Genomic DNA, 26,169 nt, shown 5'->3' on the forward strand with positions numbered 1-26,169 from the left:
GAGACTGGAGATAAAGGAAAGGACAATTTTGTTAATCAAGGAATGCAGTTGAGTAATCACGGTCAAAATAGTGGATCCTGTGCGCAAAAATCGAATGGGCATAGAGATGGACTGAGAAAAACTGTTCTGATGTTAAATGAGTGGTTGGGGTCATCTTTCGTTTTTTCTGGACAACCTAATAGAGGTAACAATGACAATAATGATATTGATCATAAATTGAATGATTTTGATATCAAATTAATGAAATGCAGGAAGCTGCAACTTGAGAGTGCGTATTTGAAAGAGTGCATTAAATTGAATATTATTCCTAAAGGGTTGCGCTTATGGCAGTACCCTATTGGACTGGTTTACAATCCGCCTATGCATATGGAACTGTTACAGCTGTTTGATCGTAGTGGTAAGGATTTACTTAATATATTAATTAAGTATAACCAGATAGAAATAGACAAATTGACATCGCAGCTCGATGAGCTTGATTAAACGATCAGAACAGATGGTTCTTTTGATACAGTTCAATATGACATGATTAGAATATACAATAGTATTGATCAATACATTATTAAATTAAAGAATGGCAAAACAGAAAAAATTGAGAGAGACATTAAACAATATGCAAATGGGATAGCTTATCCTAGACCACCGGGAGGACATAATAGGAAAGCCAAAACTTATTTTTCGAACCAAGTCCATAGATCTGACCCTGCAGGAGAAGGTCAATATCACAGTAACTTGCAAAATGACTTGGTATATGATGATGAATACCCTGAATTAAGACGTTCTGAGAGGCTCAAAAATAAAATCCCTTATGGTAATCAACAACCAGCAGGGTTTCAAGGAGCCAGGCCAAAAGACAAAAAATGGAGAACTTGATTAAGCAGAATGGTACTAGTATTGATGAGAACGGACATGGAACATTTATTAAAGAACTTGGCGGTAATCCACAGAACAAGTTGCGACAAGTCATCCTAAACAGTTCTGGTGACTTTAAAGTTTTTAATTTTACTCAAATTTAATTTAATTATGAAGTTGCGGATTTGCTGTCAAAAGGTTTTTCATTTGTTCCCTCTCATGCATTTGATTTTACTTCAACTGTTATTGATATGAAATTGTTTCTGAGGAAGATACATTTTTCATTAATGTATCAGGACTCAATCTATAATGGACCACATAAGTTTAATATTTCAAGTATTTATAATCCCCCCTTGCATCCTAAGCTTTTATTATATGAGAGGGTGTGTGAAAACCAGTTAAGGAACCTAAATAAAATTAATAAAAAGATGGAATATCCCTCAAATTTAAATAAAAAGGAATTAGAAATTTTAAAAAGTTTACATTAAAGTGATACAAGAATAATGAAACCAGACAAGGGGGAGGGGTAGTCATAATGGATAAAGATTTATATAATAAAAAAATGGAGTTGATTTTAAATACAGATACTTATGAACAGGTATCTTTGAATGAATTGAATTGTGCGTATAAAAAGATATTTTTTTTTTTTTTTACAGATTAATGATATGTTTTTAGATAAACGGATAGATATTGATTTATTTAATTTAAATATTTTGACACCTAGGATTCCCGTTTTTTTCGGGAATCCTAAGATGCATAAAAATATAGAAGATCCCCCTATGCACCCTCTAGTGGATGGGAGAGATTCCGTTACGTCAGCATGCGCCAAATATGTGGATTACGAATTTAAAAAAGTAATAATGAAGGAAGAATATATCTGCAAGGATTCTTGGACAATTTTAGAACATATGAATCAAATATTGTTTGATGCTAAAGATGTCTTGGTAACAATTGACGTATGCGACCTATATACAGCAATTCCCCAGGATATAGGGCTTCAATGGATTAGTGAAATTTTATATGAATTTTCTTTTGAACAAGATCTAAATAATCTTTTAATTGAGTTGATTGAAATTGTATTAAATAATAATTATATAAAATTTAATGATCAGTATTATATTCAAAGAAAAGGTATAGCTATGGGGTCCTCGTGTGGGGGGACTTGTGCAAACTTAGTTATGATGTTTTGGGAACAGAAGTTTGTATTTAATAGTAAATATTACAGTTATATTCAATCATATCACTGTTTTCAGGATGATATCTGCTTAGCTTGTAGAGAAAATATTGAAAAAATTTTGAAAGAAGTGTTTAACACTAATTGGGAAATTTTAACCGGAGATATTTTATGTAAAAAACATACAAGCCAATCTCCGATGATAGTATATAGAAAAGGAAAATGTTTTAAGGATTTATTAAAATCTAATAATAATATAGGAATAGGAGAAAAAGTGAAGAAAGGAAATTATAAATGTGGAGCTTGTAAATGGTGTCTCAAAATTCAAGAAGGTGATAGTTTTATTATACGTGATAAAAAGTATTACATTAAAAAGATATTTAATTGTAAATCCAGAGCAGTAGTGTATCTTGCAAGATGTATCCTGTACTGCATTTTACATAGGTAAGACTGAAAGAATGTTCACACAGAGAATTTATGAGCATGAATATGCTATAAAAAATAAGAAACTGAATAATGCTCTAGCAAAACACATCAATGAATGTAATAATCATAAATTTTATTACATAGCGATAGATCAAGTGGAAATAGAAGAAAGGACCCCTTGGAACTTAATTCTGGAAGAAAGAGAATTGATCTGGCAAATAAAATTACAAGCCGATTTTGTGCCAGGTTTAAATGAAAGTTCCATCGGGCCAATTTTAAAATTAAAGGCATTAACTCGTAATAAAATTAGAGATTAGCATAACATTGAATTTAAAGTATTTTAAGAATTCTAAATTATTATGGAGGAAGCCATATATTATAAACAATATAGTTAATATAGTAATATATTTTAGATAAAAAAAAATGTAAATTATATTATATGAATGTGATTATTTATAATTTATTATAGGAGCTAATATTTATTGTTATATATAGATTTATTAATATTAAATAAGTGAAATGTGGAATATTTAATTATAGATTTTAAGATATTAGGTAAAGTTTGGGTTTCATTATATATATGTATGAAAATTAAGAACTGATGCATGGTTTTGTATTTTTTTTTTAAATATATATATATATATATATATATATATATATATGTTAGGATGTAAATGATTGTATTTAGGTATAGGTTTATCCATTATGTTTTGAATATTTATGAGTCTGGCATTTAGAAATTCTATTTCCCAATTTTCTGCAACTGAAAATGCTCCAAATTGAATTAGAATTTGGCACTCTTTTTTGAATTATCAGAAGTTTATAAAAGGAAGTGATGTAATAGAGTCTTTTGTCTGAGGAAGTTTAAAACTTTTAAACGAAAGCGCTTACATATATTTGTTTTTGGCGTTTTTTTGGTGTTTTTAAAAGTTCGTTTATTTGGCTGTATAAGTCTCGTTTCGTTATTAAATTGGATTTATTCATCTGGCTGGTGGCTTTTCGTTCATATTTGTTCATCAGTTTGGTCGTTCTTTATCATGTCTAAAGCTTACACAATAACATACTCAACTGCATTAATATTTGACCTCTGTCTAGTGCAGATAAATAGATATTAACTGTTGTTTTTATGATATTAATTTATTTATATAGGTATAATTCACTTTTTCTAAATATCTCAACAACCAAGTAATGCAGACAGAACTCTTTAGCTTCATAGGAAAGCTCTCAGCCAAATGAATAAAATGTTGCCGGCAGTATGTATGTAACTTGAGTGGTTGCTGAGATGCTGTAAGTTGTTTACAAAATATTACAAATGCAATAGTTACTGTGTTTACTGTGACTTATAAAATTTGGTTTAAGACCTAGAACCTAAGGAACACTACCTCTATAAAAATTGTTTGTGCTGAAGGGTTTGCCATTTATGCCTGTTTCATAACCCCTATGATTCCATACATATGATCCCTTGTTTGAAATTTAAGGATATAATTTGATTCTGTCCAAAGGCTTAGGCTCTGCCCCATTGGAAGTTACAGTGCAAACTTCCTGAGCTCCAATGGAGTGAATGAGTTAATGGTAAACTCTGCTCAATCTGCACCAGCTTGCAGTTACAGATTCACAGGGCCTTTTATTTTTATTTCTCGTTTCTACTATTTTGAAAATGGATCACCATCACTCATCAACTGACCACATTCTTTCAGAATATAACATACCTCATGATGAGAGACCACAGTACTGTGGAGAATGCTTACATAGGATTTTGCACAGTGTAGCCATCAAAGTCGTCAACTCCAAACTCCACAAAGTTGCTTCTCAGTTTGTAGTATCAAGCTAATGCAAAAAAAGCATACTTCACTTTCTCCTGCAAAATCATTTACCCTCCTAATTTTCTTTGCATCCAGTCCTCTGCCTTCATCATTAAAGTTACATCAAGGACCTTCCTCTTCAGACATATCACCTATCATATGCAACCAGTCATGTCTCATCCAGGTCAGTAGGTACTTTAAAGTCCTCTGTTTTTAAAAGCCTTTACCGCCCAGCTGAAATCTGTCTAAGGTTCTATGACAGCCACCCAATTTATATACCTCCTTTGACCATCACATCACTATGCCACCGAAAATGTCTACTCGTGTCTGCTTTATTAGCCAATCACCCAAAAGAAACTGCATGATATGGATTCTTGTTTGAATTCAATATGGCTACAGACCCTTCTTTTTTTTGGTTCCCCATATTTTTGTACAGCATACTGGCAGTAATCTTCAAAGCAACAATTTGATACCAGGAACGGAGATGCCAGGTGTTGCTGCCTCAAATTTTGGGATAAACATTTGGATGATACAAATTGTCACATTAATAATCTTTTTTCCACTACTGGACATTGTGCTTCTAACGCCTTGTCAGGGGAGTTGCAAAATATATGTGAGAAATTAAAACGATTAATGTTTAAAGACACTACTGTTTATCTAAATATACCAAGTCAAAAAAGATATTTGGAACTGGACAGAACGCCTAGAGATTTATTGTGCATTTAAAGGTCCTAGTACTCCTTTTGACCTTTCTGATGAAAATTATAAACAGTTTGTCTCACTGGGTGACTGCGGCACATTGCTGCTCCACAGAATGGGTACATATACCCCAATTGACAGGGGTACATTAAAGCAATGCAAACTTAAGGATGAAGCTCAAGCATTATATAATGAGGTCTAGAAACACTTGAAAGCTATGCATTTAAATACAAATATGATAGCCTAGTACCTACCTATGAACCTATTTCTATCTGCCCTAGGGCATTTATAAGCCTAGCCAGAATATGTTGGCTTTCGCCTCCCTTTTAGATTTGATTAGATTCCTGAGCCTCTGTCCATCAGGGCCATAGAAGTGATCCCCGGAGTAAATTTACCATTTCCCATCCACTCATCAATATTTCTCTTGAAGAGGGTCAGTGAGGGGGGCTCTGCCTAACTTGGATTGGGATTTTATTCCAGAGCGAGGGAAGCCTCTGGAATATGAAACTATCCCTCCAGCTTGTCCTATTCATTGTTGTGCTGAGGTTTACAACCCTGGAATGTGTAGCTCTAAGGGATTCAGTTTTCTTGAGGTGGAGCAAGTCCATGAATTCCGGGTTAGACATGGCCTTGTACGTCAGGCAGAGATCACCTCTGAGTAGGCGGTAAGCAACTGAGTAGAGCTGGAGTTTTAGTCGAGCTGCAGAGGGCATCTGTTTGAGGCCCACGATCCCATTGGTGAGGTTCTTCTGGGGTCTTTCCAGCTGTTGCAGGTGTCTGGTAAGGTACATCCCAGATGGGGCATTGTACTCTATTTATGGGCCGGATGAGGGATGAGTAGAGGGGCACAATGACCTCTCCATCTAGATGTGAACCCTTTCATGATTAGGTGAGCTATATAGAAGGTTTTTCTAACCACTTTGGCAATGTGATTATCAAAGGAGAGATTGCGGTCTACTTGGGTCCCCGAGGGTCCTAATTACATCTTCTGTACTTGGTGGATTACCACCTATGTGGTAGTTCGTGGGCACTTTGTTCTTCCCAAAGGGGATGACTATGCACTTTTTGGCATTTAGCTTGAGGCCATGGTTCTAACACCAGGTATTCGTCTCCCTAAGACCCTTCTGGAGGATGACTGGGTCAGCCGGAGAGTTGATTACGGCTCCCAGTTTGCAATCATCTGCAAACTTGGTTAGCCATAGTCCTCGCGTGCTTGCTTGTACCTCAGAAAAGTATATACCGAACCAGAGGGGTCCCAGGACTGAGCCCTGCAGGATGCCACTTGTAACTGGTTTGGAGTCAGACATGGTACCCGCAACTCTGACCATGCGAGTTCTATCCATGAGCCAGTTTGCAACCCATCTCGTGACATAGGGGTTAATGTTCAAGCTGGTGAGCTTATCTGTAATTCCAGAGTGGGGTATTGTGTCTAAAGCCTTTGCAAGGTCTAGGTAGGCTGTGTGGACTACCTTTCCCTCATCTATGGCCTTGGTAACTGTTTCAAAGAAGTCTACTAGGTTTAAGAGGCAAGATCTGCCTTTAACAAAGCCGAATTGGGAAGGGTCCAGTGTCTGGAGGTTCCCAATGTCTTTGTTTATGAGATCCATGATGATGCGCTCCATAGCCTTGCAGACCAGGCTAGTCAGGCTTATAGGGCGATCGTTCCTGGGACCCACTGTGGCGCCACCTTTGTGGAGCGGGATAACTGTTGCTGTACGCCATTCTTTGGGTACATATCCTGTAGTAAGGTGGAGTTTGAATAGTGAATTTATGTGAGGGTTTAGTTCTGTTTGGAGCTTGTGTAAGACGCAGCCTGGGATACCATCCGGTCCCATTGATGCTGTGTTTTTGGCTTTAGAGAGGGCTGTTTTCACCTGTGTGTCTGTGATGTCTGGGGGTCTACATTCTTCTGGGATGGACACATGCCCTTTTGGGAGTGGGGGGGGGGGGGGTAAAGTTAGCACTGAACCTGCCAGCCAGGATGTTGGCAATGTCGGTGGGTTCATTGTATTTTTTGCCATTTTGCACCAGCTCAGAGCAGATCTGAGAGTTGCCACCTAGATTCTTGACATAGCTAAAGAAGGCTTTGTGATTATCTTTACAGTCTTTGGCGATTTTTCTTTTGAAGTTGGCCTTCGATGATTTTATGAGGGAACATAGTTTCTTGCTAATAATGATCAGGGATGTCAGGGATGCCTTCCCTTTTTGGGATTTTGCTCCATATAGTAGTTTCCTCCTTCTGTTGTATAGCATATTCATGGCCGGGGTCCACCAGACTGGTCTCCTCTTTGGAGGAGTGAGTCTTGGTTTTACTTGGGATGGCTCGATCCATGCATTCCTGTAGGTGCTCATAGAATGCATTTGTAAAGGATACTGCTGTTTGGGCAGCATTTTCCATTAGCCCGGGGGCTTTGAAACATTCCTCCTCTGTCTTGATAAGTGTGAAATTTGCTTTTGAGAAGCTTTTCACAGTGGTTTCCTTGGCTGGGGTTGGGGTCGGGATGTAGATGTCCAATGTGATTAGTTTATGGTCTGATCTTACCAACAAGGGGTTTACCTCTGGTGTGGAACATTGAGCCCCCATGTTGGTGATGACCAGGTCCAATATGTTGTCACCTCTTGTGGGAGTGGTGACCAGTTGTTCCAGGGAGTTAGAGTTTATAAATTCCAGGAAATGTAAGGCAAGGGAGTTGGGACTTGAGTAGTTTTCCCAATCAATGTTTAGGTAGTTGAAATCACCTAATATCATGGTGTTTGGTGATACCTTCATATTCTCCAATGTTCTCAGGAATGCCGAGTGGGGGTCCTGAGACAAGGTGGATGATCTGTAGCAAGCTACAAACTGAAAAGCAGTTTTGCCTACTGTTAGTTGCACATGGATGGTCTCCGAGGCCTCGTGCAGTGCCACTAACCTGAAGGTGTGGGTATCCTTGATGAAGATGGCTACACCCCAGCCTTTTGTATTTCGGTCCGGGTTCTGGGGCTGAAAGGTATGGTAAGAGTTATAGCCTGTAAGTGCTGGGGAGCTCTCTGGAGCCTTGAACCAGGTTTCTGTTACTGCACAGATATCGATTTTCTCCATACTGAGGAGTGCCTCAAGTGTATGCATTTTGAGGTTTAGACTTCTGGCACTGAGTAGCATTACCCTCAGTTTTTTGTTTCTTGCTTTGTCTATGGAGGTGGGTTGGTCTTTTGAGCCTTGCCTAAAAATGGCACTATGAGGGTGGAAAGAGCCTTAGCCAGTATTCGAAAGCCTAAGGGTGACAGGTGCAAGCAGTCTAGTGAAGCAAAGTGGCTTATCGAGCATGTCATCTCAGGCTGATAGACACTGGATCCCCTTTGAATGACACCAATAGTTTAGCCAATTGTTAAAATTGATCATTTTGTCTTTATATTGTGGCATCATTCTTGGTGAGGGCAAGATGCTACTTAGGGTCATACCGGCCTGGGCTACATGAGAGCTCCTCCATCTCTTTTCATGTAGTCCAAAGAGGTATGTCTCAGTCATTTGCACCAACATGGACAATGACAGAGTCATATTTGTACTTGCTTTTGAGTGACCCGAGTGTTTGTGTTATGTGGCAGATCTTGGCACCCGACGGGCAGCTTACAGTGACCTTCTCCTTGTTCAGTCTGGTGAGCGGGACGTCAGTGTGCCCGACAATAGAGTCTCCTATTACTAGTGTATTTGGTGTGTTATTTAGCCTTAAGGGCTGCGATTGTGTGGCACACAGACTTTGTGAAGTATGTGATACGTGAATATTGTTTCGGGGTAGTAATTGCTTGGATGTTGCTTTGGAGGTCTCTGCTGCTTTGGCAGGTTTTTATTTAGAGCCTCTGAGTATGTCTGTGCGTTTGTGTGTCCCATTTGTTGGTGTAGATACGATTGGTCTATGTGAGACTGGTTGTGTGGTGCAAGTGGTTCCCTTCTCCCGACTAGTTGTTCCAGTCTTGGGTTGAGAGAGCTTGCCCTCCAGTTTGGCTGTATAGTTGCATCTCTCACATATATTTGAGTTTGTTGGAAGGAGAGGGTTGTCTGTGTACATAAGGCAATTGTAACATTGCCTCAAGATTCCCAGATTCACCAGCTGGACTGGAGTGTAGACCTGAAACTGCCCTTTGATCATGCCTGAATAGTTTAATGAACTGTTCTATAGATCGTCCAGATGGGACGAATAGGGAGCTTTTTACTTCTATTTAGTATAAGGGGGGTGCAGTGCTAGCATTTGTTAGTGCTTTACTGAGAAATTTGAGCAAGTGCTGGGTTGAAAAAGGAAGGCTGAGTGCTTAATTTGAGAAATTGACTAGTTCTAAGGGAAAAAATTGAAGAGCAGACTTTGTGGAGCAGTGAACAGTTTAAACCAGAGTAACCGGCGCTGCGCAAAACCGCAGAAAACCACACAAATACGGGTTTTAAAGCAAGGAGCTTGAAAGAGATGGGAATTGGCCCAAAATGGCCAATAAGCTACTAGTTGCTGGGCTGAGACCACTCCTCCAGGGACAGATAGGCTGCTCAAAGCTCCCCACTTTCACTGGTGAACACAGAAGCTTCCGCCTATCCAAGTAAGGATATGGGCAACTCAGGAACTGTACCACAGCCCAGAACTAAGCAAAACCTGAAATCTGGACTAATCTAGCTTAGAAAAGGCAGGAAACAAGAATATTTTTTTTTTTTACGGAACCAACAGTAACTTGCACAAAAACATTGTAAATGCTATAAACAGGCTAGCGCACGCGAGTGTGTAGCCTACAACAGTTAAACACAGAAAAAATAAAAAGACTAAAAACGACTTTTGAACCTGCAAACAGTTAGCAAGTAGTAAGGTAATCAAAAATATAGCTTTTTTTAAATCACGGGTATGCTTGCTAACTTAGAAGCAGACACAATGGAGAAAAAGTACAACTATCGCAAGATATATGGGATTACAAAGAAGGTAGAGATTTCCTTTACAAAGCCAATCAACAGAAGGGATTTTACTCGTGTATAAGCAAGACCAGCGATCTGAAACATGGAGTTTGCCTCTTCAGAAGGAGCTGAATTTATATGGGAGTGGGATGGGCATGCTTCTTTTCCTCCATTACCAGTGGCAATTGAAAGAAGAGTATTGTAAATTCTTACCATAACCAAAAAGACGTCCTTCTCTTGCAAGTTGCAATATTCTCAACACTAGGGTCTCCTCTCTTGCTGCCCAAATGTCTGGCCAGTATACAAAAGCTTTTGGTCACTGCTGGGTATGTAGGACGTTTGACATTGGCCTAGCAAACATGGTCCATAAAAGTGACATCTGCATGTACCAGACCTCAGAAGTGAGTGCCTCAGTCAGAACCCCAGTCCCAGGAAAGTGTACAAGTCCAATGCCATCCAGTAAAGGGAAGAGGGGCAGAAGGGGAAGGAATACTGCAACATGGAAGAGAAGGACATCTATGGTTATGGTAAGATTTTACACCACTATGTCCTTTTATTCTCATGTTGCACTATTTTCAACACTTGGGTGAGTGCCAAAGTTCACTGGGAAGAAGAGGATGGTGGCTTGGAAATATTTTCTATAAATCCATGCAGGACTGCTCTGGCTAATCCAGCCCGGATTTCAAAATGTTATCCAATTTGCAATGCTTGGTAAAGGTGTGGACAGAGGTCCATGTAGCTGCCTCTAAAGTTGTGGCAGTGTCCAAACCTTTAAAGAAAGCTCCAGATAAAACAGCCCTAGTGGAGTGTGCTTCAATTTTTAACCCTAAGGATTTCCCATGGTATGCGCAGAAGGAAACTGAGGAGGAAATCCAGCCTGAAATTGTCTTTGTCTCAGCTTTCCCCAGGGCTCTGGGATGAAAGGAGACAATTGGTCAGATTTTCTGATACGTTTGGTTTTGTCCAGACAGAACCTACGCTGTCTATGCACATCGAGGGAATGCAAGACTAGGTCATTGTCACCCTGAGGGTGAGAAAAAAAGGTGGGGAGGTGAATGGCTTGGTTTAAGGATAAATCATTGACCACCTTGGGCATGAAGGAAGGGTTGGTCCTAAGGCTTACCCTATCCTTGTGAAAGATGAGGAAAGGAAGGATGGCCATGACAGCCTGCAACTCTGACACTCCTACCCGAAGTCAGGGTAACTAGTAGCACTATTTTCCAAGTGCAGTGTTTCAGGGAGGCCCTAGAAGCTGGGTCAAAGGGAGCCACTGTGAGCTTATCCAAAATGTAATTCAGGTCCCAGGGAGGTGGGATGAGTTTCCTGGGGGGTATGAAATGCAAAACTCCCTTCAAAAACAGTTTAGTAGGCAATTGAGAAGCCAGTGGGGGATCCAGAGGCAGACAAGCTGAAATAGCAGCAAGATGGGCTTTAACAGAGGAGTACACCAAGCCTGACTGCAAGAGTTCACGCAGTTACTACAGTAACAAAGGGACATCAGCCTGGAAAGGATCCAACTGTCTTTGTAGATACCATAAGGATAGCCTTTTCTTCAATTTTCCATTTAGACATACAAGACCTCCTTGTATTATGTTTCTTGGCCTCCTGCAGGACTGAGTACATCCTCAATGTAAAGGTGTCTGTAAGGGATCAGAATTCTATTCAGAGATTGTAGATGTGGGTGCATTAGGGATGCCTTGTCCTGTGCGAGAAGGTCCACTCAGGGGTAACTTGTGGTGATTGCCCCTCGCTAAATGCAGAAGGAGGTGGAACCAGTCCTGTCTTGGCTAAAAGGAGGTCACCAACAAGATTTATGGTTTGCCCTGTTGAATTTTCAAGGCATTTTCTGAAGTGGGAAGGCGGGAGAAATGCAGTACAGAAACATCCCCTACCAAGAGAATGAAGAGGTGTCAGTTTCCATTGCCCTTGCCAGGGGATTCGGCAACCTGGTGCAAAAGGACAGAAGTTGTCTGTTTATAGGGGGAGACAAACAATCTGCGGTATACCCCATTTGTGGGCTATGTCCAAGAATCATTCCCTGTAGAGCATCCATTCATGGGACTGTGACATGGACCTGCTTAATGTGTTTGTCTGCATATTCTGTTCTGAAGGGACATACACAGCCTGAAGTGATTCCCTGTGCTGTCAAGTGCTCATACTTACACAGCTAGTCTGCATAGCAAGTAGGATTTTGTTCCCCCCTGCTTGGTTTCACATACCACAGAACTGTAGTGTGTGTGAGCAATCTTAATGGGCTCTGTTTTAGTGCAGGTCAGGTGTTTAAGGCAAAAAAAATTGCTCTCATCTCTTGAGATTGGTGTGTTGCTGTCTGATGGAGTCCGGCCAAGTGCCCTAGACTCTGAGAACTTATGGCTGCTCCCTAACCCAGATCAAAGGCATCCGCATAAATCTGCTACACTGGCAGAGGAGGCTGTAAGGGGAGTCTTGTATTGCAGCTCATTTGGTCCACCCACCATTGGATTTTTTTTTTCAGACAAGAAAGGAACAGGATTTTGTACTCTAGAAGAGTGTTGTGCCCATACAGACCTTAGGTACCACTGTAGCATCCTCATGTGGATGCCTTGTCAATGGTAACATGGGAATGGTCGACACCATGTGACCCAGGAGTCTGAGGTATAGTCTGGAAGTCGAGTCTGTGGCTTGGGAGAGAGTAAGCAGGTACAGCTTCAAATTTTCCATTTTGGGGTGGCAGAAAGGCCCTCATGACATCAGTTCTTATCCTGTAAACCAGGTAAATATGGTCCTGAGAGGTGGGTTGGATTTGGGATAATTTACCTAGACTCCCAGTGCTTGAAGGAATGATGCAACTACTTTTAAATGTTTTTGCAGGGATACTGTAGTCTGTCTGGATGAACAGGTAGTCTAGGCAAGGGAAGATCTAAATCCCGAGGGTTCTGCAGAAGGCCACCTCTGGTGCCAAGCACTTTGTGAAGACCTTTGGTGCTGTAGAAAGTCCATAAGGCAAGGCACAGAATTTAAAAAGTGAAGCGGCCACAGAAAAGCGCAGCTATTTCCTTTAGGTGGGCCTTACTGGGATACGTAGGTAAGAATCCCTCATGTCCAAGGTGGCCAAGAACCCTTGAGGAAAAATCAAGGTGAAGATGGCCTACAGAGTGCAGCAATTGAAAAGTGGGCACCTGCAGAAAGAGGACGAGATGGTAAAGATCTAAAATTGGTCTCCAGGGACCATCTTTTCTTGGGACTAGAAAGCCTTGAGTAGAAACCCTTTCTCCTTTCTAGCAAAGGGGCAGGTTGAATTGTTCCCTGGGCAATAAGGTTGTCTATAATTGGCTGAAAAATCAGAAATTGTTCTTGGGGGGGGGCTATGGAATCCCTCAAGGAAGGGATTGTGATCCAGGTCATAAAATAATCCATTTGTATGATGGACAAGACACACCTGTCTGTGGTGATGTTTTCCCATGCAAGGAGGCAGTGAGAGCCTTAGGGAAAGGGGGATGGAGTCATGGGTTGGTTTAATGATGGCAGGTAGTCAGACTATCTGCTCTGTTTTGAAACTGAGGCTTCTGTGCTGTAGTCTGTGCAGGCCTGGAAGGGGTGGCTTGCTTCCTGGCAGTTTTTCTGCTCCTATAAATGAGGAGGGGGTGCAGAGTGCTTCAGGATGAATTGGGTCTTTGAGGGGTAATTCCTATAGAATTTAAAGACAAGAGACAAACAAATAGTTGAGGTCCTGTTCTTCCCTTTTTGTTGCAGAGTTTTATTTCTGCCACCTTTGACCCAAAAAGGGCAGAGTTATCTATGGGTATATCTTAAAGTTTTGCCTGGATATCATCAAGAAGTGGCTGTAACCTAAGCCAGGAATATCTCCTGAGCACAGAAGCAGATGCAGCAGACCTGGCAGAGGCTTCTGCTGCATTGTAACTGCACTAAGTGGAGTTTCTTGTGACCTGTGAAGATAGAAATGAGGCTGGATAGCAGAGCATTTGGTTGGAGACACTGGAATATCACTGAAGATTTATGGCATGTCCTAAAAGGGCTAGGGCATATTTGGACATGTGGGTTTGATAACTTACTGCCCTAAATGCCAGGGTAGAAGTATAGACCTTTTCACGCAGGCATTCCATGGCCTTACTGTCGTGTCTGTGGGAAAGAGTATGGAAGGAGCTTGGTGGCTTTATCTGCCGATACAGAGACCCTGTCAGGGTCTGCTGCAGGGAACTTAACCAAGAATCTGACCCCATCAGGGAACTTGTAGAATCTGTCAGGTCTACATGCAGCAGGAGAAACTTGGAGCAAAATGTACAAATATTACTACTCTAATTCTGTGCCAGTGGGAAGGCAGAGTAATCCATCGCAGGTGCACTTCATGTCATTGAAGGTAATTTTATGAACACAAAGCGAGAGCACTGTACACTGAAGTTATTTTTGCCCATGGTAGAGTTTGCATTTTTCTCCCACTGTTGTGCAACCACATGGGGGGTTGTCTCCCCGCAAAAACAAAATTTAGTTGTTGGCCAAAGGCTGTTTTGGAAAACACTATTTTCTGTTTGCAGAAACTACCTTTGACTCGACATGAATCCATTAGTTGCATAAAGCTGGCAACTGTTTTTAACAGCTCATAACATTGCCCTGGTACCCAGAGCACAAAATCCCTGTACTCAGACTCCAAAAGCACAACTTTTCATTGACTATACTCAAGATACAGGAATTGCTCAGTTCTATTTTTTCACACCCGAATTTTGGCAGCTATGACTGAACTTACAACTCCTAGTAGGCTTGCGGTTAGAAAGTTCCATCTCTGCACGTCATGCTGTTGTGTCCCCACCCCCTCAACCCACTCAACATGTCATCAGAAACTGCCTCTATACTCAAAGGGATGCATAAAGTATTTTCGGGAGTTGCTGCCTAAACTAAAACTTTTTAGTGAAATATCCTTGTGTATACAAGACATGTACAGACCACAGTTGTACACATCAGTTTAGACAGTTTTAAATGTTCTGGGCCGTATGTGCCATTATGAGCAATGACATTCCTGACGGGTTCTTATAAATGTGCAGAGGTTGACTGTTAAGTATGCCTGGCTACACCACTGACCCAGACAAAAATGGAGAGTAATGGAAAAAAGCCTCAATGTTCTATACATAGAAATATTTCAAGTACAGCATTAATGCCCTTCTAGACAATATTCCAAAATACTTGCTCCAATAATAAATGTCCAGGCTGTTCTTAATATCTAAACTAGTACTTCCTTTAATGTAATTTGGTAGTCTGCTCCACGCATAAGCTACTCTGTCAGAGAGCCAATTAGTACACTTCTCATTCCTATTGAATCTACATAGGCTGTCTAATGATTCTCTAGTACTTTTTGATAACCCCAAACATTCCCAGAAATAGTGGTCTCTAAATGCCCTTCATACCTGAATAAGATCTCCTCTTAAGACAATGTACAAGTTCAGGTATTTCAGACTTTCATAATAACTTAAATTTTCACATCCATGGATGCCCTTGGTATTTTTCTGCTGTACTCTTTCCAGTTAACTCAGGCTTGTTTTCTTATAGAGTTTACATATTATTCCATATAAAGGTTTAGGTCTAATGTAACTACCAATGTTATATATGAACAAGAGTATAAAAACGGGATTCCTTAAGTATGGTCACTAATGAATGCACAATAACTTACCACTGCAGTATCAATACATCGCAGGTGAGTTTTCCTGAGGAGAAAATAAAATGCTGATTAGTGTCACTTATCAGTATTCAAAAAGTTCAGTTGTGTACACTTATCAGAAATGTAGATGTTAGAGTGTATTCATTGTTGCAGTCATCACACTTGGGTCATCTGCCTGCAGGTGGCCCGAATACCAGTGTCTTGGGATTTCTGTATGGGATGGCGTTGCCTCTTCCATAGTCAGGTTGTCAGGGGTATAAAACAGGCAGCCGACGCCCATTACATACGTTTTTCTTGCCCCAAATGTCAGGAGCCCCCCAAATAGGAAACTAGTATATGGTGTGGAACACCACCAGTAAAACTTAAATACCACTGTCATTAAAAATGGCCGTAGAGAGAATAGGCAGAAGGACAGACAAAACCAGGGGGCTGGAAGGAGGGAAACCAGGACTGCAACAGTGAATACACTTGAACATCTACATTTATGTTAAGTGTACACAACTGTACTATGTTCTTCATGTTTTACTGTTGCAGTCATCACACTTGGATTGATTCCCAAGGCTGAGGAAGGGTGGAGGGCAGTCAAGAAGTGTTAGGGCTGGCTAGCAGGCCTTGTAAGACTGCTGTAGCAAATACAGCTCTGGATTAAAAAAAAAAAATAGGTAAGTGGTAATGCTTGGTGAAGGTGTGTACAGAACTCCAGGTTGCAGCTTCCAGAATGTCCCTGGTATGGACTCCCCTGAGAAATGCTGTAGAGGTGGAAGTAGCCCTAGTGGGATGTGTTCTGATCCCCTGTGGGGTAGGTCTTCCATGGTGCTTGTAGCACAAATGGATGCAGTGTGCTATCGATCTGGAAATGGTTTGCTTTGAAATGGCCTTCACCTCTGCCCCTGTAGCAAAGCTGACTAGCAGCTGGTCAAATTTTTTGAAAGGTTTAGTCCTGTCAAGACAGAACTTGAGCTGTCTGTGCATGTCCAAGAAATGCAGGATCCTTTCCCCTTTATTCTGAGGATTAGGGAAGAAGGTTGGTAAACGGATGGATTGGTTTAAAGCTACACTGGACACCACCTTAGGCATAAAGGATGGGTTAGTCCTGAGGGAAACCCTGACAGTAAGGAAAATAATGAAGGATTCATAGGTAGGTACTAGGCTATTGGCCATGGGGCCTATACAAGCCCAGCCAAAAAGGTACCCTGGCTTTTGCCACCCAAGAAAATGATTTTCCTGTGCCACCGTCTTGCAGAGCCACAGAGGCGATCCCCAGGGTGAATTTCCTATTTCCCATCCAATCATCAAGACTTTTCTTGGAGTGCTAATGAGGAGCTTTGTTTGATATAGATAGGTAGTTTATTCCAGAGTATGGGAAGTCTCTGGGACAGGAATCTATCCCTACGGCATGTTCTGTCTATTGTGATGACAAAGTTTAGGTCCCTAGAGAGTGTAACACGGAGGGATTGGTATTTCTTTAAGTGGAGCATGTCCAACAGCTCTGGGTTTGACATAGCTTTGTATGTTGGGCGGAGATCACCTCCGAGTAGACTATATGCGACAGAGTAAAGCTGGAGTTTTTTGAAACTGTCTGTGTAGGGCATCTGTTTGAGGCCGGTAATCCTCTTTGAGAGGTATTTATGCAGCCTTTCCAGTTGTTGTAGAAATCTTGAGAGGTACATACCAAAAGGGGCATTGTACTCTTACAATGGGTCTAATGAGTGATAAGTAGAGGGGAACAATGACCTCTTTTTCTGGATGAGAAACCTTTTGTGATGAGGTATGCCACGTAGAAGGGATTTCCTGACTACTGTGGCGATGTGATCAAAGGAGAGACTACTGTCCACCTGTGTCCCAAGGTCTCTTATCACACTTTCGGTGTTAAATATACTACCACCTATGTTGTAGTTCATGGATACAGAGTTTTTACCAAAGGGGATGACAAAGCACTTTTTGGCACTGAGCTTGAGGCCATGGCTTTGACACCAGGCATCTGTCTCAGTGAGGCCCTTTTCTTGGATGTCCACATCGTTAGGAGTTTCGATTATGGCTCCTAGTTTGCAGTCATCTGCAAACTTCTTTAGCCAAAGACATTCTGTGTTAACCTGTACTTCAGAGAAGTAGATACCAAACGGGAGAGGTCCCAGGACTGAACCCTGTGGTACTCCACTTGTCACTGGTCTGACGTCAGATTTGGAGACTGCTACTTTCACAGTGTGTCAGTGAGCCAGTTGACAACCCATCTTGTGACACAGGGATTTATACCTAGTTTAGTGAGTTTATCTATAATTCCAGAATGGGGGATGGTGTCAAAAGCCTTGGCAAGATCTAGATAGGCTGTGTGAACCACCTTACCCTTGTCTATGGCTTTGGTGACTGCTTCAAAGAAGTCTATCAGGTTTAGGAGACATGATTTGCCTTTTACAAACCTGAAATGGGTGGGGTCCAGAGTTTGGAGAGTATCAATGTCTTTGTTTATAAGTTCCATTATGATATGTTCCATGGCCTTGCAGACCAGGCTAGTCAGGCTAATGGGGTGGTAGTTCCCGGGGTCCATGGTGGTTCCCCCCTTGTGGAGTGGGATAACTATCGCTGTGCGCCATTCAGCAGGTACAAAGCATGAGGTGAGGCTATGACTGAACATGGTACTTAGGTGGGGTGCCAGTTCATTCTGTAGTTCGTGTAGAACGCAGCCTGGGATTTTGTCTGGTCCCATAGATGCTGTGTTCTTGGCTTTGGAGAATGTGGTTTTTACCTGTGCAGCCGTAATTACAGGAACTTTGCATTCTTCCGGTATGGAGATGGGCTCTTTTGGGGGGGGGGGGGTGTAGAGTTAGCACTGAACCTATCTGCCAGGATGTTGGCAATATCAGCTGAGTCTGTATATTTAGTGCCATTGTGCTGTAACTCAGAGCAGATCAGAGTGTTGCCATTGAGATTCTTGACATAGCTATAGAATGCTTTGTGGTTGTCTTTAGAATCAGTGGTGATTTTGTTTTTATAACTAGCTTTGGAGAATTTTATCAGGGATCGCAGCTTCTTACCGAGGCTGACCAGGTTACACAGCCATTAGTGCCTGTAACTCAGACACTCTTCTTGCTGACATTATGGCTAAAAGCAAGGCTTGATTCCCAAGAGAGGAATTTTAACTCTGCTGAAGCAGCAGGTTCAAAATGGGGAAGCGTGAGCTTTTCCAGTACAAAGTTAAAGTCCCAGGCAGGGGTGGGTGTTCTCCTAGGGGGCCTTAAGTTGTTAGCCCTCTCAGGAACTGTTTGATGAGAGGGTGAGAAAATAGAGGTGGCTCAGTATTATAAACTTAGATGGCAGAGGCAGGAATCTTAATGGAGAAGGATAGGCCTCTGTGGAGAAGTTCTGCTAGGTAATCCATGATTTGAGGTAAGGAGGGCACTGCTGTGTCCTTTACTTGAGGCTGATTCCAAGAATAATATCTTTTCCACTTTTCAGCACAGGATTTCCTAGTACTAGGCCTTCTGGCCTCAAGAATGACATACAGCACCTGTTTGTTGAGGCTTGCTGGAGGTGTATTCAGGGGATAAGTCAGGCTGCAAGGTTTAGGGGTTGCAACTGTGGATGCAAAATCTGTCCCTTCTGCTGAAACAGCAGGGAAGGTGTCTGGTGAAGGTGCCAGGGTGACACTGTTGTCAGACTGCATATGAGTGGGTACCAGTGCTGGCATAGCCAGTCTGGGGCAATAATTGCCCTTGGCCTGTCCTGTTTGATCTTGGGTAGTACTTTTGAGAGGAGGGGCAGAGGGGAAAAGGCATAACACCTTCCCGGCCCTGCTGTGAGGGATCCTGGTGCAGAATTTACTCAAGTGGTGGTTCTCAGGGGAGGCAAAGAAGGTCCACCTCCTGTGTCCCCCACCACTAGATTTGAAGGTGTTGGGCTCCAAGTTCCACTCGTGTGGGTCTAGGAGATTTCTGCTTAAGTCGTCTGCCAGTGAATTTTGTTTGCCTAGCAGGAAGTGAGCTTGCAGATTCATTTAGCTGCTCAAGGCTGTGTTCCACAGGGTCATGGCTAACCTGCAGAGTGGGTAAGAATGGGTTCCCCCTGCTTGTTTATATACCACATAAATGTGGTGCTGTCTGTTTTTATCAGCAGCTGTCCTGGAAGGATTAGGTATTTGAAGGCAGTCAGAGCATTCTGTACAGCTAGCATCTCTTTTTGATTGATGTGCAGGAGAATTTGTCCTGGGCTCCACTTGCCCTGAATGCATTTGGCTGCCAAGTGAGCCCCCCCACGAACAGACTGATGAGACTGTTGTCACGGTTTGGGCGGCGAGGGGTTAAGTGAAAGGCAGTCCCTTGTGGTTGCATGCTTCTACCCAAAGGAACTCTGCCCTTAGACAAGGTATGATAGGAATGACTGTTTCCAGGTACTGAGAATGTTGGTACCACAGACTAAGTTCCACGGAAGTTTCCTCATATGCAGTCTTGCATATGGAATTAGCAGAACGCATGAGGCCATGAACCTTAGGGCTTGCTGTATTTTCCTTGCAGATAGCTGGGTTTTGGTGGCCATTTGTTCGAAGTAGTCTGTCAAATAGACCTGTTTTTCTGGAGTGAGAAATGCCATCTGGGAAGTTGTGTTCAACCTTGCTCCCAGGAATACAATTTTTTGACTGGGCACCAGTTGTGATTTCTTTTCGTTGATAGTGCACCCCAATGAAGTTAGGAGTCTTTCTACAAATGCCAGGTGCTGAAGTAGCAATTCCTGACTATCCGCCTGAATTAGGGAATTGTCCAAGTATGAGAAAATTTGGATATTTCTCTGCCTGCAGTATGCAATGGCTGGAGCCAAGCAATTTGGCTTATCTACTGTGCCCAGATTATTCTCAAAGGGAAGTGCAGAGAACTGACAGTGCATAAAGCCTGTCTTGAAGCGTAGATATTTCCTGCAAGACTCCCTTATGGGGATGTGCAGACTCCCTTATGGGGATGTGCAGACTCCCTTATGGGGATGTGCAGATACGCTTCTTTTAAGTCTAGAGTGACTAACCAGGCATCCTTGGCTAGCATAGGGAGAAACTTTTGCAGGGTAAGCATTCTGAATTTTGGGACCACCAGAAAGGTGTTGAGAACTGATAGATCCAGGATTGGGTGCCAGGAGCCCTCTTTTCTGCACACCAGGGACATTCTGGAGTAGAAGCCCTGTCCCCTTTGTTCTACTGGAACAGGTTTAATAGCCCGGATGTTGAGCAGGGAAAATACTTGCTTTTGAGCCTCTGCCCACTTGGGGTTGGCGGTGAATGCAAGTAGAATCTGTACCCCGGGATACAATGTTTAGGACCAGTCGGCCCTGAGTAATGGACATAGTTTTTTTGCATGAAGAGCAAGTTTTCCTCCTGGGGCACAAGTAATTGGGCAGGACTGGGAAGGATAACTGAAAAGTTATTGTGAACTTTCTCCATAAGGGGATGGCTTACCACTTCCTGTTTTTGAGGTGGGGGCACGCCATTGTTTAGATCTCTGCATACCCTGAGACTTGTCTGGGTGGTCTATTTCCCCCGGGTTTGGACTGAGAAGGCCTGGAAGGGGCTGGAAAGGACCAGGCTTTTAGAAGGCCAATGCCTACTGAACCTAGGTGGCTGCACTTGTAAGAATTCTTTAACAGTTTGCATAGATTTAGCAATTTCTTCATCTTTTTAAGAACCTCTTCTGCTTTGGTGCCAAACAGTCCTTATTTAAAGGAGAGTCTAGTAATTTTGATTTGACATGATCTGGTAAGGTTTGTTCCTTCAGCCCAGCATGCCTTCTCAGTACAGACCAAGTGACTGCAGCCCTGCAAGATGCTTCTAAGGCATCAAAGCCACACTGCAAAGTATGCTTACTAACTTGGTTTGCAGAATGCATTAACTCTTGTAAATCTTTATTTTCTGCACAATCAGGAAGTAACACCATTTTTTGTTTAATTAGTTAGCCGGTACTTTCAACATGTGAAACTGGCAATTCACTGCCCTGATAGCAAGAGTTGCAAAGGTATATACCTTCTTACCCAATCTGTCTAAACTCTGGAATCCCTGTCTGAAGGAGTAGGGCTTTTGGCTGTAGTAGTCTTAATACCTTTAGGTCTCTGGGAAATGGTCTCTGGATCCACAGCAGGATTCTTAGAGAAATTTGTGAGAATCAGGTACTCTGTAGTAACGGTCAGGATTTCTAGGGGCTGGTGGTAAAGTGTATGGAGTAAGACTGGATTACATGAAGACATCATCTACAACATCTAGGACAGGAGGTATAGCTAGAAGCCTGTGCTGAGGAAACTCAAAATTCTCCGAGTCTCTTTCTGGACGGAGGGTAGTCCTGGCATTCCCAGCAGAAATGCTCTCTCGAAGTATGCAAGGTTTCACCAAAAGAAAAATCCTGTGGAGGGGAGGCAGAGGGAATGGATTCCTATGCATCTGAATCTTCATAGGTTGATAAGGATATGTCCTGGTAATCAAGAGGGTCAGAGTCATCAGACTCCTGGTCTGCAGAATCTGAATGAAACTCAATTCTTTGTCTCTTAGCAGGGGAAGGCTAGCTTCCCCTAATTAGGGTAGTAAGGTCTTCAGCCATTCTAAACATTTGTTTTTGTGGCATGGGAGCTTGAGCATTCACTTTGGTCGTCTGTTTACTATGCGTAGTGCATACTCTGGGCCTGAGAAACTCAGTAGTTTTAGCTAAAAATGAAGTTGTCTGTTTAATTCGAACATCAGTAGGTCAGAATACACCCTCAGAAGCCGGTGCCTGCACAGTGGCTCCAGACTCATCCAAGGTAGAGACATCTGCAGGTTCCATAGTCGAACCATCTCGGGGTATACTGGACTCAGAATGGGTCACAGCAGAGGCCTGCGAATCTGTAGAATTGGGCATCAGGGGCTGCAAAGGCACCTCACTGAGTACCTGTGAACTGGCGAATAGCTTAATGGAAGCATCATCGGTAGTTTTGGACCTATGCGGTCCGTCTTTATCTTTACATTTTTTCGGAAGATCGGTAGTTAGATGGCTTATCGAAACCATTTCAGAATACGGAGAACAAGAGAGAAAGAATTTAATGACAAAGATAGCCTGACAGGGAATGGTTCGGGCATTAAACAAGGCACAAAACCAACAGCGAGGGACGTTGTGGTCTGGGCCTAAACAGGTGATGCAGTAAAAATGAAAATCTCAGTTATTTGCTTTCCACAGGCAAGACAGGTGTTAACTTTTTCTGACATCGGTTAGAAAAAGAAAAAAGGATCCCACAATGGGGTACTAAGCTTTAGAAGACTTCAGGTTTGAAACTCTAAAAAGTAAAATTTCACGTAGCGGCCGACTGGCACTTGCGAACTGCTTCTGCATTGGGTTCCTTCTCGGCAAGAAAGGCTGATGTAATGGTGTCTGCTACCTGTTTTATACCCCTGACTACCTGATGTCATGGAAGAGGTGACAGCATCCGACGCAAAATCCCAAGACTCTGGTATTCGGGCCAAATGAGGGCTACCTGCAGGCAGATAACCCAAGTGTGATGACTGCAACAGTGAAACATGAAGAACATCTTAAACTCCGTATTAACTGATGGGAATCCCTCACACCCACAAACTATCCCCAGCCCCAACTAAAGCAAAAACAACCCTCAAATATTAAGAAAAGCTAGAGAAAATATCTGTACAATACATTTCCTTTACCCAAAGATGAGCAATTATGGCATTGAAAAAAAAGATGCTATTTTCTGCATGTCAACTTTCATTTAAAAAAACAGTACACTTTAAGTGCAGACATACCTCCTGAGCTGCAAGAATACAATGTTTTAAATGCCTCTAAGTAAAGTGCCATCAATCTGCACATTCTGAATAGAACAAAATAAAACTATTGTAATTTGTTAGGCATCACGGAACACTAATCCAACAGGACAGTTTTCCGATTCAGTTTTAAGAGTACAAACAAAAAGCGAAAATAAACACATTTAAGTGAAAACAAAATTTACCAATTACAAACCAATGAATGGAATGGCAGAAAGTACAGTTGTGTATACTTAACATAAATGTAGATGTCAGAGTGTAGTCACTGTTGCAGTCATCACCTGTGGGTTATCCCTGCTATGGTAGCCCTTGGCCGGCCTGAATACCAGAGTCAATGTTTTTCTGGGTCAGCTGCTGTCGCTTGCTGCCTGACGTAAGGTCATCAGTGCGACAAAGGAAGGCAGCAAACAGTTTTTCATACCCTAACCAGTCAGAGGCCCAAGTAAATATGGTAAAGTGGTCCTGGTGGCTTTAAGTCACCGTTAGAAACTTATGTCTCCCTAAAGAAAGAAGACACAAGGGGGAAGGAAGGTGGGAAACCAAGACTGCAACAGTGAATACACTCTAACATCAACATTTATGGTAAGTGTACACAACTGTACTATGTTCTTTGTGTTTCACTGTTGCAGTCATCACTTGTGAGACTATTCCCAAAGCTGAGGAGAGGGGTGGTAGGATTAGTACGAGACCTAGGTATGGGTCAGCATGCCCTGAGGTACTGCAGAGGCAAACCCTGCCCTAGCCTTAGAAAATGGAATTAGGTGGTAATACTTGGTAAAGGTACGGACAGAAGTCCAGCTGGCAGCTTCCAGGAGGTCTCTAGTGGGAACTCTGAGTAATGCTGTGGAAGTGGAGGCTACCCTAGTGGAATGGGTGTGAATAGACTTGGGGGGGTTCCCCATGCAATCTGTAGCAGAAATGGATACAGTGTGATATCCATTTGGAAATGGGTTTCCCCTCTGCCCTTAGGGCAAAGCTGATAAGTAGTTGGTCTGTTTTCCTGAAGTGTTTAGTATGGTCCAGATAGTGTCTGAGCTGCCTGTGCAAGTCTAGTAAGTGCAGAATTCTTTCCCCCTTGTTTTGAGTGTTAGAAGAAGGTGGGTAGATGTATGGCCTGGTAGAGAGTTGCATTAGATACCACCTTGGGCATAAAGGAGGGATTAATCCTCAGAGAGACCCTGTCTGCATGGAAGATTATGAAGGGCTCACCAGCCATCAGTGCCTGAAATTCTGAAACCCTTCTGGCTGAGGTGATAACTAGGAAAAAAGCAGTCTTCCAGGAGAGGTATCTCAGTTCTGCTGAAGCAGCAGATTCGAAGAGAGGTAAAGTTAGTTTTTCCAAAACATAATTCAGGTCCCAGGCTGGAGTGGGTGGCCTTCTGGGAGGTCTGATATTAGAAGCCCCTCTGAGGAATTGTTTAATCAAGGGATGGTAGAGAACAGGGGCTGTTCTGTATCAAAATGTGCTGAAATGGCTGAGGCGGGGATTTTAGAGAAGGAGAGGCCACTATTAAGTAACTCGACTAGGTAGTCCAGGATAAAACGGATGGAAGGTTGTGAGGTATTGCCCCCTCTGGACTGGCTCCAGGAACAGATTCTTTTCCATTTTCCTGCATAAGATTTTCTGGAGCTGGGCCTTCTGGCCTCGGTGATAATGTCTAGAACCGGTTTGCTTAACAATGGCCCCTTGTTTGCCTTTAGATAATTAGCCATGCTGATAGTTTGAGAGTCTAAGTCTGGGTGGAGCATTTCCGCCCTAACCTGAATTAAGAGGTATGAAAATCAGGGGAAGCTGCCTGGGAGGCTGTAAGGTCAGGCTGCACAGTAAGGAGTACCAATATTGTCTGGGCCAATCTGGAAAAATGAGGATGGCCTTTGGTCTCTCCTCCCTTATTTTGATCAGTACCTTGGTAATAAGAGGCAGAGGAGGGAATGCATACACAGAGGGTGTTCTACGGACAAGTCAAGGCAACCACTTTCCACACTAGCTGGTGATACTCCCTGGTACAAAATTTTTTTTAACTGATGGTTGAGATGCGAAGCAAAGAGATCCACCTCCTGAGTCCCCCACACCTGAGTGATTTGTAAAAAGATTTTTATGTGGGGCTGCAATTCATGGGGGTCCAGTAAGTTTCTGCTTAAATGGTCTGCCAGGGTGTTCCTGATCCCAGGTAGATAATTGGGCTATCAGATATAGTCCCATGGAAAAGGCAGTCAGCCAAAGGTTCATGGCCAGCCTGCACAGAGGGTAAGAATGGGTCTCTCCCTCTTTGTTGATGTATCACATTACTGTGGTGTTGTCTATTTTCATAAGGAGAATCCCTGGCACGAGATGGGGTTTGAAGGATGTCAGAGACTTTTGTACTGCCATTATTTCCTTCCGGCTGATGTGTAAGAGAAAGTGCTGGGCATCCCAAAGACCTTGGGTACACCTGCCTTCTAGGTGAGCGCCCCAAGCTATGTTTGAGGCATTTGTGACAATGGTCTGCCCGGTTGGGCGGAGGGTGAAGTAAAGACCCTTGTTCTGGGCACAGACCCCTGCTCACCAGAGAAACTCAGCCCTTATAGAGGTGATCAGAGGGAGAGAGGTCTTTAGAGGTAGAGAGTGCTGACACCAAAGGTTCTTTAGGAACCACTGAAGTTTTCTTATGTGAAGCCTGGCCAGTGGGATTAGGACAACGCAAGATGCCATGTAACCCAAGGCTTGCAGGAAAGTACAGTTTTGTACCTACCATAAATGTAGATGTCCGAGAGGAATGCATCTGCAGTCTTTACAAATGGGTTGTCCTGTCGTCAGGCAGCCCTTCGGTCGGCCGGATTCCAAAGTCTGGGTCTGGCTTCGGCTGGTGTCGCACTTCACCCGACATCATTGCGGCAGTTATTCGGGTATAAAGGCAT

General features: G+C 42.6%; 1 protein-coding gene across 1 annotated transcript in view; it reads right to left on the reverse strand.

The window, feature by feature from the left end:
- CDC25C (cell division cycle 25C) overlaps positions 1-26,169 on the reverse strand; it is a 1,649,736-nt gene that overhangs the window by 1,285,115 nt on the left and 338,452 nt on the right. The window contains exon 6 of the mRNA XM_044069511.1: positions 15,516-15,549. Coding sequence (XP_043925446.1) covers positions 15,516-15,549 — 34 coding nt within the window. The remainder of the gene's footprint in view (positions 1-15,515; positions 15,550-26,169) is intronic.

Source organism: Protopterus annectens, chromosome 4.part0 (assembly GCF_019279795.1).
Source record: "Protopterus annectens isolate FY-2018-M chromosome 4.part0, PAN1.0, whole genome shotgun sequence".
NCBI lineage: Eukaryota > Metazoa > Chordata > Ceratodontiformes > Protopteridae > Protopterus > Protopterus annectens.